At 39.7% G+C, this 16,153-nt stretch overlaps 1 protein-coding gene across 1 annotated transcript in view; it reads left to right on the forward strand.

Moving 5' to 3' along the window:
* Positions 1-14,200, forward strand: part of LOC109054615 (NACHT, LRR and PYD domains-containing protein 12-like) — a 55,980-nt gene extending 41,780 nt beyond the window's left edge. Inside the window, 3 exon segments of the mRNA XM_042753842.1 lie at positions 4,316-4,489; positions 6,211-6,258; positions 14,060-14,200. Of these exon segments, the coding sequence (XP_042609776.1) occupies positions 4,316-4,489; positions 6,211-6,258; positions 14,060-14,069 (232 nt within the window). The 3' untranslated portion in view covers positions 14,070-14,200.
* Positions 14,201-16,153: the final 1,953 nt, after the last annotated feature.

A 16,153-nucleotide genomic window follows, 5' to 3' on the forward strand; every position in this document is an offset into this window, starting at 1 on the left:
ATCAAAAGAGGCAAGCAGAGTGTGGAAGTCTGCAGTGTGAGGCTTATCTAGGTGGATTTTAAAGTCTCCAAGCATAACTAGGGGAGTACCATCAGTACCGCCATGTCTTCCAGTCAGACGGGGGGAGTGGGAAAAAGAGAAATTATTGGAGAGTGCTGCAGGTGTAGCATTGTCCTCTGGTTTGATCCAGGTCTCTGTCAGGGCCATTAAGGTTTAGTCTTGAAAGACTAGTAGTAGAAGTAATAAAATCTGCTTTATTTCCAGCAGACTGGAAATTCCAGAGACCAATATAAAAAGAAAGCAGTGTATTAGTAGACATAGGCAAAGTGCGCAGGTTGTTAAGATTGTGCTGCCTACAGTGTGTGATTTCAATTTCAATTTTATTTGTATAGCGTATTTACAACAGCCTCCAGCCTGACTAAAGTGCTTTACAGAAGAGCAAGAATATTACACATACATGGAAAATAGACCAGACAAAAATTTAAAACCACCCATTTAAAAATTTAACATATCACAGTAGTCAATACACTAAGGAAAATAAAAAAGTTTTTAGCAAGGACTTAAAAATAGACAAGGAAGGGGCCAGTCTGATCTCTAAAGGCAGGGTATTCCAGAGCAAATGCACGCTCACCTCTACGCTTTAGCCTAACACAAGGGACCACCAACAAAGCCTGGTCACAGGATCGTAGGCTTCTTGACGGAGTATAAGGATGAAGAAGTTCAGATAAATAGACAGGAGCTTTTGTTATGAAGGGGATTTATAAATGAAGAGGAGAAATTTTAAAGTCTATTCTCTGACAAATCGGCAACCAGTGAAGGGATCTAAGAATTGGATTGTTGTGTTCATGTTTACGACAGTTTAAAAGAAGTCTGGCTGCAGCATTTTGGACCAAGCTGAAGTCGCGCAATTTGAGATTTAGATATACCGCATTATAAAGAATTGCAGTAATCTAGACGCGATGTAACAAATGCATGAACAGCCAATTTTAGAGTTTTTGGAGTGAGAAAGTTTATAATTTTAGACAGTAAACGAAGCTGATAGAAACTGGATCCAATAACAGAGGAGATATGTCTATCAAATTTTAAATGTTGGTCAATAATATTACCTATGTTCTGCACCTGTGAGGATCTAAAAAGGATAAACTTTCTAGCTCAGGGGCTTATACACTGAGAGTTCTCATTAGGACTGAAAACAATTACCTCGGTCTTGTCCTCATTTAAAAAGAGGAAATTTTGGGCTAGCCATAATTTAACCTCCTCTAAACATTGGAGAAGAGAAGTGATCGCAGTGGAGTTGTTTTTCTTAACTGGAAGATAGATTTGAGTGTCATCTGCGTAGAAATGAAAAGACACACCATGTTTTCTTAGAATAGAACCCAGAGGTAGCATGTACAGAGAGAATAGAGAGGGAGCTAAAATAGAGTCTTGTGGAAGGCCACAGGTCAGAGGAGCAGGGGAAGAGAAAAAAAATCCCAGTTTCACTAAAAACTTTGTCAGATAGGTATGACTGAAACCATTTCAGAGCATTTGCTTTTAGACCTACCCAAGACTCTAATCTAGATAATAGTAAGGAGTGGTCTATGGTATAAAAAGCAGCCGATAAATCTAAAAGAATAAGAACCACAGAGTCCCCGGAATCAGTGGAGAGGTAAATATAATTTAAACACTCTCAAAAGGGTGGACTCAGTGCTGTGAGCAGACTTAAAACCAGATTGAAAAACCTCATAAATAGAATTACTAGTCAAAAAGTGTTGAAGTTGATTCAGCACAATTTTCTCTAAAACTTTTGAACTGAAAGGCAAAACAGAAATTGGACGAAAATTTTTTAGAACAGTGGGGTCCAGTGAAGGCTTCTTGTGCAGAGGAGTGACTGTAGCAACTTTAAAGTCGGCAGGAAGAGAGCCAGTTTGGAGACATCTATTAATAAGAGACAGCAGACCTGGCCCAATTGAATCAATAATTAATTTTAAAAATTTGGGTTGAATGATATCGCTAGAGCAGAATGAGGGTTTAAGATTGGTCAATCACCTCCTTCAATTCCTGGAGACTGATGGGTTCAAAAAGCATCCAAAAATGCTGAGGAAGATGACATGATTGGAGAGATGGTTAAAGTTAAAGTGGGGCAGACACCAAGTCTTAAGTTAGTAATTTTGTCACTAAAATATCTCAAGAAGCTTTCACAGAGAGCCATCAGAGGCAACAGGCAAGGTGTTAACAGAAGGATTGGTAACAGATTGAATAATTGAAAACAAAACCTTAGGTTTAGAGTGATTAGTTTCAATTAGGTTAGAAAAGTATGCAGCTTTTGCAGACTTAGCTGCAGTCTGGTAAGAAGTAAGAGAGTCTCTGAACATTTGAAGAGAGATATGCTGCCTGTCTTGTTTCCATTTACATTCTGCCTTTCTACAGTTTGGTCTTAGGAGACGGGTATCAGAGTTTTGCCACAGTACAGATTTTGTTTTTTGCTTGTGAGGGTTAAGGGGGGCAGTTGCATTTGCTGCCTTAAGCCAGGCAGAGTTCAAGAGGCTAAGATGTTGATCAGCATCCAAGTCAGATAACGGTTGCTCCAAGTCCAACTGTGAGCAGCATTCAGCAAAACACAAGTTGAAATTTGTGCTAAACTGTGAAGAGTAGAAGCGAGAAAGACTTACAGTTGTATTCGAAAAATAAGAGCGCTCTGGAAGAGACAGTGTGAATAATATAGGCTTATGGTCGGAGATCATAAAATCTGAGAGCACAATATCAGTCACATCAAGCCCATATGAGAGTACAAAATCCAACGTATGTCCCTGAATATGAGTAGCATCACTGAGCCACTGGGATAGATTTAAAAGCATCGATAATATAAGAAACTCATGTTGATAAGGGGTTAGACGGACAGCAGACATGGATATTAAAGTCGCCCACCAATAGAAAGTGATCGTAATTTGTGGCAATATTGCCGATCAGTTCAGTGAAATGCTGTATAAAATCCTTAGTGCAGTGCGGAGGACGGTAAATCACCACTCGACATTCCAGTCCAAGTGAAGAAACTTAAATTCAAAGCTGGAAAAGGCCATTCCAGGGACTAATCAACAGTGTGCAGAGAGAGAGTTCTTTAAAATTGTTACTATGCCACCCCCACGTCCACTCGGACGAGGAGAGTTAAAAAATGTACAGTCAGCAGGGTTCAGATCAGAAAACGGAGTTAGATCACGAACCTTTATCCAGGATTCCGTGATAAACATAAAATCCAAGTTGTAAGCTAAGTAAAAGTTGTTTAATAAGAAGGTCTTATTCACCAAGGAACGGGCATTTAATAATGCCATCTTCGGTGGAGAGATAATAACAGGAGATGAGGACACTCTTTCCAGCGCGCATAGATTTCTGTGAGTTACTCCCCGATGTCGAGAGCCGAGGCCGATTCGGTGGAGACCGGAACGAGAAACAGGGTTCGGGTGCAGGGGGAGAACATGACGAAGCCACCGGTATGCCACGTCCAGTGGGCGCCAGGTAGTAGAGCCGCCGTAAAGCGATTTCGTGATGAAGGATCCGAGAGAAAGCCAGCCCGCAGATGAGCCTTCAGCTTCACAATGTATCCTCCGCGGTTTCCTCCTTCGCTTCCTCCGTGGGATGTTGAGGGGCCACCGGCGGATATGTCCCGGTATAGCCAATGTGAACGACTCATCAGTCTTGTTAAAGGAGCAGTCCACATCTAAAGTGTAAGATTTTGTGGATATCCAAGAGTGCTTGACGGTCATTGATTAAAAGCGTGTAGCAGTTTAAAAATAGAGCAGACAACCAGACAAGCAACCACAAGAGCGACAGACGGCAAGCCCAGTACACAGGCGCCATCTTGGAAAAAAAACTGTAGCACCTCCGATGGGTGGTTTTTCGAGTGGTAGCGATAGTAGGGATCTGTAAACACACAGTAAGAATTCGTTAAAAAAAAACTGAAAATAGAAGGGAGACAAGTAGTAGGAAAGAGAATGATTTAAAAGTGATACTTATATCCCTTGCCGGTGTCCCTGCTCAGTGGAGTTGAACAGTAGAGTCAATGGTCTTTACATTCTTCAGTCTTCACACGAGGGCTGCCACGGTATACTAAGCTTTTATATTAGTCTAACAAAAATTGAATTGAATTCATCTGAAGACACTTTCCTGTTTATCACAACAAATGGCCAATCAAGTGCATGACACTGACATATAAAGAGAACTCTTATCTATGTCAGAACATAGATTAATTCACATAAATTCACACTACGAATGATATTCTCTTTACTGGTGAGTGTTGATGTGTTTTTGTTGATAATGAGACTGTTTGATCCATCTGCAGGTTGTCTGGCTGTATGGTGACAGAGGAAGGCTGTGGTTATGTGTCTTCAGCTCTGAGTTCAAACCCCTTACACCTGAGAGAGCTGGATCTGAGCTACAATCATCCAGGAGATTCAGGAATGAAACTACTCAACCACAAACTGGAGGATCCAAACTATCAACTGCATATACTCAAGTGTGACAAAACACTATTATATTGCTGCAGGGATGACATCAAAATCTGGAAGACTAATTCACCTTGGTTCCCTCAAGATATTCCTAGGCTTCATAATGGGTGGAGGGTTCAATTTATAAATAAAATATGGTCTGTGGAAAACATAACTTGATGATAATTGAATGTTATGTTCTACAACGTAAACTGCACACACCCACACCTCAAACATTCTTACTTGTTAGAAACATACATTTTTAAAAAACAAACATAACTTCAAAAGTTGTGTTTTAGATATGTGTGTGTGTATTTTACATTGCAGGGCAAAACATTCAGTTAAGTTTCTTTTTTGTTTAACAATAATGTTTGTTTATATTTTATTTTTATATTTAAATTGAAAGTTGAAGTGAGTTGTTTGTAAGTATGGTGTTGGTTGTTCTGTAATTTTTGATCTTTCGTGCTCTGCATTCCACTAGTCCCATCCAAGATTGGGGGACACACACACACACCCAGAGCAGTAGGCAGCCATGGGCTGTGGCACCTGGGGAGCAGTTGGGGGTTCGGTGCCTTGCTCAAGGGTCTCACCTCATTATGAGGGTGGAAGAAAGTTCTGGTCTCCCCCCTCCCCCATCCCCCATCCGTTCTAGAAGCTCATAATTCACGAAAAAAAAAAAAACTATTCATTTACCAAAGAAATCTCTAATCTTTTTGTATTCTATTTGTTTTCTTTTTATTTATTATACAATTAACAAAAGCAAAAAAAGGCCTTTAACACTAGCTTACTCTATTATTTTTCTGTTTTCTTATTTATGATATATTAATATTTATTATGAAATAAAATAAAAAACCTTGCTACACATACTGTTTTAAGCGTTATTACAAGATGATTAATTAAAACATTCCAAAATGTACCTGCAGACTATTTCTCTAGTCATGTATTTCATCATTTAGGATTTCTTAAAAATACAGTGTAAAAATTTTGTCTCATCTCGTTAGCCCAGTCTTGTTTCTCATCTTCTCTCATGAGCAAAGTGTCTCGTCACACCCCATGAATTAAATTTCTAGGTTTTGATTCTTTAACCCGGTTAGAGTTATATATGAATACCAAAGTCCTGAATAAAGTAGGAATTTGTTTGACTCAGTTCAGTCAACAGGAGTGTATGAATGCCTACAGAGTCCTCGCCGGAATGAACGATGAAGATGTTTTTCCTTCTTTACAAACAAGCCCTCTGATTGCGCAATCCATCTGTAGTGAAATCTAATTTGTCTCTCTTCTCCTGGCGTGAATATAAAACAACCTCGATGTGAAGAAACAGTCCGACCTCCTCGAACACACAACATCCTACAATCTCATGAGCTAATGCAATAAAACATTTCAGGCATATATTTAAAGATAAAATCACGAGGATGGATAAAATTTAGCGACAGCCAAAATGCTCCTTGCATCTCTCACCACGAGCTGGCACGCAAGTGACATCAGCAACCATTGATACACTTCTCTAGTAGTCATATATATATATAAACCTACTATGCATTAAGTATGGAATAAAAATACATACACTATATGAATGTGAATACAGAAACAATTATTCTCAAATATCAGAAATATTGACAGAAATAATCAATCAATCAACTCTATTATTTGAGTGGGTTACAATGTCATCCCTGCAGCATTCTATACTGACGTACTGAACATGTCTGTGCATGATACACATCAACATTAATGTATGTTTGTTTTTTTATAGTGTGGATCATGGGGGAGAGTTCATGATAACAGCAGGACTACAAAAAGTGTAGGTCCACACACACACACACACACACACACACACACACACACTAGGGCTGCTTGATTATGCCAAAAAGGTAACACTTTATAATATCTTTCATTAATAAATCATAAACAAACATTATATAATGCTTAACATAATAATCATAAGTTAATATAAATTCACTAGCTAGAAATATGTGCTTGTTAATGCTTACTAATGTACTTTGAACATTAAATAATGATCCCTTAATCATTAGGTAATTTTTAATGTAAATAAAAAAGCATACAAATGTCATTAAACTTTCGATTCATATGATCATGCACTTCTTAAAAATCTACAAATAATTTTAACAGAAATTAAACAATGATGACAAGCATATTTGTTAATGTACTTTTGGATGCTAACAATTGTCATTAAACTTAAGTTCACATATTACCTAATGCTCTTTTTTACATTTTCTAATGTTGTGAAAAATGAGCTTAATCAGTCATTTTAAGCTCTTTGCTATTCACTGAACTATTCATGTTAACATATTGTTAACTCATAATCGAATAACTCATTATTATTCGTGTTCCTCCAAGATGGCGCCGAGCATGGCGGCCGTGTTGCGAGCTCCGAGTAAACTTTGCTTTTTTTGTTTGTTTTACTTGTTTTTTTGTTGTTCTACGTGTTGGATGTTGTTTGTATAACTGTCTACGACAGACACACGCTTCTAAACATTGGTTCCTACGTCGTGGACTTTGAGTTCTTGAACGCTGGCGCTTTGTTTACAGACACCGCATCAGAGACCTTTGTCTGGGCTGCGCTTAGGTGCGCGACCGAGGAAACGCCGCCCGAGAAAGAGGGAAGAGAGACGGCGTCCTCGTCAGACTCAGACGTCTCGTCCCCTAGTCCGGACCTCCTCTCCCATCCATTTTGCTGTGCTAACGTTCAGTTCACTGGACAACAAAACTTTGCCAGAACCGCACAAGTGCACGTAATCTCATACCAAACGAGAAACAAGCCCTGCTGCATTATTTGCTCACCAGAAACCTGGATGTCTGCAGTGGTTCCAGACTCAGCCATCGAGCGCTTACGGGAGTTCTCTGTGCCACCGCTCGGACAGACCACGAAAGAGCTCACAGCAACCGCAAAAGGAAAAAAAGCAGACGACCTCGTCGTGGGGGCGTTTGTGTTTCTTTAATCAACAACCTCCGTGGTGTGATGTGAAAAGGAACCTACACGCTATTAAATCCTTCTGCTCCCGGATCTGGAATTTTCATATGGCTTCTGCCGGTCGTCGACCATTCTTCTGGCTACCGGGGAATTCAACAGCTCGGTCATTAATCACCGCTGTTTACATAACCCCTCAAGCCAACACAGACCAGGCACTCAAGGAAACTGTATTATGGGAAATATAAAGTGAGCAGGAACCCGCCGTACCCAGATGCAGCGTTTATTTTGTTATGGGCCGGCGACTTTAACAAAGCCAACTCAGAACAATAAACAATAGCTCCGAAATATTTTCAAACACATCACCATCAACACGCGTGGTGATTGTGTACTGGGACCACTGCTACTCCCCCTTTTCCGGGACGCCTACCAAATCTCTCCCCAACGCCCACCTTTCGGCAAATCGGATCACTCTTCCATTCTGCTGCTGCCCTGCTATATAGGCAGAAACTGAAACGGGAAGCACCCGCCCTTCAGTACAATTCAATGCTGGTCAGGCTTACAACCAATCAGACGCTATACTACAGACTGTTTTGATCACGTAGACTGGGACATGTTCGTGCCGGGCAGCGTCTGATGACGACATAGAGGCCGTACTCAGAAACTGTAACGTGGTTTCATCAGGAAGCTGTGTGTAGAAGATGTAGTGCCCGACAAAAAACAATCCACATCTACCCCCCCCAACCAAAAACCCGTGGATTAATAGCGATGTTCGAGCAGCCTCTGTCAGTGCGGACATCCGCGCTTTTTTAAATCCGGAAACGCTGGATGATGATCGCAAACAAGCAGGTTAGGGTCTAAGGTGATGGATTAGAGACTCAAAAAGACAATACAAAAACATAGTTGAAGAACAATTCAACACCATCGATGCAAGAGGCATGTGGGCAGGGAATCAATATAAATCACAGACTTTAAAGGGAACAAACCAGCTACTGTGAAAATTGCCGCCTCTCTACCGGACGAGCTGAATAACTTTTATGTCTCGTTTCGAAGGCTCACAACACCACCACCCACACAGAGAGCGCTCCCGCAGCTGATGCAGAAGATGTGTCAGGTGGCAATTCTCCATCTCCCCTGTCGCGGATGAAACCCGATCCTTCCGACGGGTGAATATCCGCAAGGGCAGCGGGTCCTGATGGCATCCCAGGCCGTGTGCTCCGAGCATGCGTCCATTTCCAGCTAGCCGATGTGATTTGTTTTTAAACAGACCATTTTCAACCTCTTTTTCAACCTCTCCCTCTCTCTGTTCTCTGTCTTGTGCTTGGTTCCCTCGTGCTTCAAAAACACCACCACTGTGCCCATACCAAAGAAAAATAAAATCACATGCTTGAATGACTGGAGGTCCCTTATTGCCTTTGCTACTCACACCCATCTTCAGTAAGTGTTTTGAGAGACACATCAGAGACTACATCTGCTCTGTGCTGCCTGCCCCTCACTGGATCCGCTACAACATTTGGCATATCGTAGCAACCGTTCTAACAGACGAATGCTATTGCCTTCAGCTTTGTTCCCCCTCCCTACACACTGCTCTCTCCCACCCTGGAAAATAAGAACACCTATGTGAGAAATGCTGTTTTGTGGACTACAGCGTCCAGCTCAGCATTTAAACTCCATAGTGCCTGCCACACTTGTTGCGAAGCTCCCAGACTCTGGGGACTTAAACAGATCTCTGTGCAGCTGGATCCTGGACTTCCTAACGGGCAGAAAAGCCAGAAAGTGGTCAGAAATGGGCAAAACACTTCATCCCCGCTGACCCTCAACACTGGTGGCTCCTCAGGGCTGTGTCCTCAGCCCGCGGCTGTACTCCCTGTACACCACATGACTTGTACAGCCACCACACAGCTCCCAACGTCAATCATCAAATTCGCTGATGACACAACGGTGATAGGCCTGATCACCGACAACGATGAGACGGCCTACAGAGAGGAGGTGAGCACCCTGACTAAATGGTGTCAGGAGAAAAGTGAAAGTGACGTGACATTCAGCCAAGTATGGTGACCCATACTCAGAAATCGTGCTCTGCCATTTAACCCATCCGAAGTGCACGACACACTTTGTGGAACACACTCACCCGGAGCAGTGGGCAGCCAAATTATGCTGCGGCGGTAGGCCCGGGAGCAGTTGGGGGTTCGATGCCTTGCTCAAGGGCACCTAAGTCATGGTATTGAAGGTGGAGAGAGAACTGTACATGCACACCTCTCACTCAACATCGACAAGACCAAAGAGCTGGTGGTGGATTTCAGGAGACAGAGCAGAGAAACACACCCACCCATCACCATCGACAGACACCTGTGGAGCGGGTAAGCAGCTTCAAGTTCCTCGGGTGTTAACATCAGTGAGGATCTCACCTGGTCTACACACACTGATGCAGTGCTGAAGAAGGCACAAAAATCAACGCCTCCTTCTTCCTGAACGGCTGAGGAAGTTTGGAATGACCCCCAGCATCCTCAGATCATTCTACACCTGCACTAGAGAGAGGCATCCTGACGGGCTGCATCACTGCCTGGTTTGGAAACAGCACCGCTGGCAACCGCAAAGCTCTGAAAAGGGTCGTGCGAACTGCCAGCCACATTGTTGGAGGTGAGCTTCCCTCCCTCCAGGGCATCTACACCAGGCGGTGTATAAGGAAAATCCCGGAGTATCATCAGTGACTCCCAGCCATCCTTCCCACAGGTCTGCTCTCTCTGCTGCCCTCAGGAAGACGTCTCCGCAGCATCCGATCCCGCACTAGCCGACTGAGGGATAGCTTTTTCCCTCAGGCTATCCGACTTATGAACGGTCTGAACTAATACACCCTACAGCATACTCCACAATGTGGTATGACACACACTGGACTTTAAACTTTACAGAACTATTTTTCAACAGCTAACCGAACTATGTTAATACAATAATCTTACCTGGTTGCTACCACTGGATTCCATCTCAATGCACATCCATAACATTTCTGTATCCAGCCCACGTACACTCTGTTGCACCTTAGCATAGTTTCATGCGTATATATTTTCTACATAATGTAGAATGTGTACATTTTGTGTATAGTGTATAATGTGTAGTGCTAACTGTATGTATGTACATATTGCGTAAAATGTGTAGTGCTAACTGTAAGTATGTCCAATAGTACACTGTGTGTACTGACTATATGCATATTGCATATTTTCACCTGTTGAAGTCTGTATGGTTATATGTTAACTGTTTTCTGCAATTTCTGGTTCACGCTCTCAAGAATTTCACTGACCAAGGCACATGTGCTGTGGTGATGTGACAATAAAAGTGACTTGACTTGACTTGACTTAATCACAGTCTGTAAAGGTCATATATTTGGCCTTCGTTTGTTGTGTAGACTTCTACTGTTTTCACATCTTGAACAAATAATTAATAAATGATGTATGTTTTTGTCATACCCAAACTAAAGTTTAAACTATTAATAATTCGTAAATGTTAATAAACATTTACTAATCATAAGTACCTATATGAGTAGTCATCTCAGTGGCAAAAAGTGTCCCACATTTCCAGAATTCACCCTATTCACACATCTTACTAATCATTTATTAATCATTTGTTCATGTTTTTGCAGTAGCCAGTTTAAAGTTGTTTTTCTAAATGTTTACTAATCATTCAGTACCTTTGTGGGTATCGGACTTTTAGCTGCTGTAACAAACTTAACTAACCACGCTTTCCACAAACGTTATGTAAATGCTTCTTTAACCCTCTGGAGTCGATTAACGCGTATACGCGTTTTGGGGTATTTTCTCCTGATAACCCCGAAAAGAACTTAAATTACACTTTCAGTCTTTGATCGTACAGATAAGTGCAATACATCAATCGAATCTGTAAAGGGTCTACTTTTTTTGTATATACAGACATAATAACAACCAAACTTTTGTGCACTTATAAAATAAAGATAACAAAACAATGAGTGCTGTCTGCAGCCTTTGTCTGCGCTGATCTTCAGTTACAAATGCGTCCATTAAAATGAACTGTAACTCAGTGAATACTCAACACAGAGAACATGAAGAGATATCTATAGGAAAGCCTGACATGTCTACTTTTAAACTAAACAAGTGCTGCTGAAAACAAATATTCTGTTGATAAAGTAATCCATATGAAAAACACGCGATGTCCGTTTTTTCACGTCTCCATTCTTATCTTCTAATGCGACCACGCCCCCGCGCCGAGCGCGCTTTTTGAGATTCAAATGTTTCACTGAAGCGCGCGGCTTTTGAATACGCCCACACAACAGAAGACAACGCAGCAAGACTGTTCTTCAAGTTTTTATTATTTTACTGTTTGCTTTCGCGATGAGAGGACATAAGACGTAATTCACCCCAATAAGATGTGATGAGCTTGAGGATTTGAGATTTGGATTTCCTCAGAAAAAAAGAATGAAGCACTTTATTCAGCAGAGATCATAAACATGAGTAAGTCTCTTTTTATTGATTTATATACTTGTACTATTTTTCACATAACGTGTAAACATTTTACTAGTTAGACTTTTTCCAAAGACTTTTTCCAAACTATAATTCCTGACTAAATGTAGTAATATCAAGTGTGTAAATATTATGAAGTTTCATAACAATATACACTACTATACCATTCAAAAGCTTGATGTAAATAATATAAATGTACCAATAAATGTAACTGTAACAAATGTAACAATCATTGCTGTTCTTTTTCAATTTATCCCCCTAAAAAACCTAAAAAAAAAATATTCTCAGCTCTTTTCAACATTAATAATAATAATAAAATAATAATAATAATAAAGATAATAATAACAATCCAAATGTTTTTTTGTAGAAAATAAGATTGTTAAAAGGATTTCTGAAGGATTGGTGTGACTGGAGTAATGATGCAAAAAATTCAGTTTGAAAGTCAGCTTTGATTGTTCCTAATAAACTGTTTAAACTGGCACTCACAAGTGAATATTAAATTATGTTGTTGGATAACTTTTAATCTAAATATATCCTAATACACTACAAAAAATTAAATAGATTTATTTTGTCCTCACATTCTTTCTTGTAAACTCACCCCTCTCAGTGACACAGCTGACTGAATGGCTCATTATGCAGCTCATTATGCAGGTCTTTGTCTTCTCAGGTGTGAATTCATGATAGTTGACGCCTACTCGCATAATTGCTTTTTACCAACAAAAAGTGTCTTAAAAAATTTAAATCAATATATTGTTTTCTGTAAGTGAGTAAACAAGATGATTTTCACATCATTTAGAAAAAAAAAAATTCTAGGCTACGAGCTCCAGTTCTCAAAATTCCTGGGAACCAATTTTCTGTATGTGGTTTTATTGCCTTTTTCAAGTGATTTAACATTTTTAGTTTTTCACTAACCACGCATACTTTTTTTTCTCAAAAACACAATCATGTACATACATGCTGGTCACATATTATTATAGCCTAGTTTGTGCTGATACGTGAGATTAACTTTAGCCATTTAGATATTTATCAAGAAACTGAAAAAAGCACAAATGTCAGGGCATGACAAAACTTCTCCAGGCCCCAAAAATACCCTTAGACTCCAGAGGGTTAAGACATTAAGTAACATTGTAATTTTGGTGAAAACTGTAAAACATTTTTATTGCCTCGACTGAAAATTAAGCATACTACTATTTGTCATTTATATGAGTATTCTTTTAATATTTCATTAAATAGGATGTATTCCTTGAATCATACATCAATAGGATAGAAAATGTTTTTTTTCAAGAAAATACTTGTTTGTTCATCATTACCCAACCCTTAAACTACTCATACCACCAAACCCTGAACTTACCCATCATCATCACACCTCAATAGCAGCAAAGTGTTTGTAAGTTAACAAAATCTTTTAATCATTGTATAACATCTGTTAAAATCATTTGTAGATATTAAAAATCTGCATGATCATATGAATTATAAGTTTAATAACTAAATGGGGACATCCATAGGTGTAATGGTTTTTATACTGTACAGACTGTATTTTCTATCACCCTACACCAACCCTACACCTAAACCTACCCCTTACAGGAAACCTTCTGCATTTTTACAATTTAAAAAAACTACAACTTTGTATACTTTATTTTTATACCAGTTTTACAAATGAGGACGTCCCCAAAGGGAGGTTTTCTGAGATTTTGTCAGGTTTAGCTGACTTTTACACACTCACACACAGTCTCATACACTCTCTCTCTGACACACACACACACTCTCTCTCTCTCTCACACACACACACACACACACACATTCTTGTTTGTTTTTGTGAAAAGTGGGGACATCCCATAGGCGTAATGGTTTTTTATACTGTACGAACTGTATATTCTATCGCCCTACACCAACCCTACACCTAACCCTACCCCTTACAGGAAACTTTGTGCATTTTTACTTTCTCAAAAAAACTAATACTGTATGGTTTATAAGCGTTTTGGAAAATGGGGACATGCGTTATGTTCCTCATAGTCACCCTCTCCTTGTAATACCTGTGTCATACCCATGTCATTATACAAAGTTGTGTCCTGATATGTCACAAAAACAAACACACTCTTTCTCTCTCTCTCTCTTTCTCACACACACACACACACACACTTGTCTAGTGTTTGTTGTTATAGATGTTTCTCTCTTCTTGTGTTCAGATGCCTGTGATCTCACACTGGATCCAAACACAGCAAACATTCGTCTCGTCCTGTCTGATGAGAACCGGAAGATTACACGTGTGTTAGAGGAACAGCCGTATCCTGATCATCCCGACAGATTTGAGGATATTCCTCAGGTTCTGTGTAAAGAGAATCTGACTGGACGCTGTTACTGGGAGATTGAGTGGATTGGGCATGCTGAAATATCAGTGGCATATAAAGGAATCACCAGGAAAGGATGCATTGATGACTGTTGGTTTGGATTCAGTGACAAATCCTGGAGTCTGTGGTGCTCTGATGAAGGGTTTGCTGTCCGTCACAATAATAATTACACTGATTTACCTGCAGACCATTCTTCCACTAAGAGAATAGGAGTGTATGTGGATGTGTCGGCTGGCACTCTGTCCTTCTACAGCATCTCTGACATACACACACTCACACACTTATACACATTTAACACCACATTCACTGAACCCCTCTGTGCTGGATTTAGGGTTTATTCCTCAGTGTTTCTGTGTCAGATTAAAACACAAAGACACGCTTGTAAACCCTTTCTCTAATGTCCACATGCACACAAACTCATCAAATCACACATAATTACATATGTATTTATTCATTTTTAATGATTTTCATTGCCATCTAGAAGTTAGAACTCTAGATTAGACACATACTGTTCTGAATCTTTAAAAAAGTTTCACATTTCCAGGTTTCTCAGCAGGGGAAGTCGTCATAGTTGGGTTAACTTGAAGGGCAGTGAATGGAAGAGTACCACAAATATATTTTTTTCATTCCCATTTGCTCAGACAGCAAAAGAAAAACTCCATGATAGTGTTTTCATGACTTTCAATAAAAGAAGAAAATTGAGATAGACTGATAACGGCAGTCAGAAGAGAGAACGATGTCAAATTTACCATCCCTTCCAAAGATGCTGCATTAGAAACACTCTCGAATTAGTGTTAACTGTTTTTTATTTTAATTTTTTTGTAATTTGATGCAAAGGTGATATAATACAAAGAATAGTGTTATAAATGTACATACATTACAAATATACAAATATGAAAAACCTTCGAGGATTTAAGTTTGGACATTGCCACAAGGACTTTGGAAAGGTTTGGAAAATAAATAAAAAATATACCGAAGGTCCTAAAGACACTGTTTTATTTAACTGTGTATTTTGGGAAAAGGCAACAAGCTCCACAGGATGGAAATGTGGGACGTGATGGGCGGATACCTGGAATGCTATGACCCAATCACGTCACCACAGTTGGAAAGAAGGGGATGAGTAAGAAATATAAGCTAACCAAACTGTTTCCCAAAGGCCTTGTTATTCGATTGCTGCTATATGAAATTGCTATTTGTGTAGAGACTGTTTATCCAGGGTCAGTGTATCCAGATACAGTAGATACATTAGGCACGCTATCTGTATTCACAGTAAATTCTTATTTACTATTCCATAACCAGCATCCAGAGTGACCACAATTGACTTCCCCATAAACTGCTAACTACCCATTCATTGCTCATTTACTTGGCATTCATTCAGTTAACACCCATATGTGTAATAGTTTGTAGCTTCTGTTTGATTATTGATTCAATCTTCTTAGTAGTTTAGTCATTTTCCTTAGTAATATATAGTGAGTGTTTACTCTTGTATATATTTTTTTTTATTAATTCTTTTTTTTTTTGAAAGTGTGTTTTTTTTGTTTTTGTTTATTGGATGTTGTAGAATTTTGAGAGTATCTCACTTATCACAGATTAATCAGATGGTAAACTCCCTCCAATTTTTGTAATTCTAATTCTTTATTGTCAAAGTGAAAGTCTTTGGCTGGTGCCCCAAGGAACGGCGGGAGGTGCCATCTGATACCCACACCCACAAAAAGTGACATGTGGGCTCTCTATTACTATTTGGTCGATTGGTCATGTTGCATATGCAGCCAATGAGCTTGCTGCTTTACATTTAAATGTCTGATTAGCATTCGCTTGAGCATTGCAGCTGTCTCAATTACGTTCAGTTTAGTTAAAGGTCTTGTCTGTTATGAGCTCTCATTAGTTTCCATGGTTTCTGATTAGTTAATCCTCGTCCAGCTGTTCCTTCTT

Source organism: Cyprinus carpio, unplaced genomic scaffold (assembly GCF_018340385.1).
Source record: "Cyprinus carpio isolate SPL01 unplaced genomic scaffold, ASM1834038v1 S000000168, whole genome shotgun sequence".
NCBI classification, from domain to species: domain Eukaryota; kingdom Metazoa; phylum Chordata; class Actinopteri; order Cypriniformes; family Cyprinidae; genus Cyprinus; species Cyprinus carpio.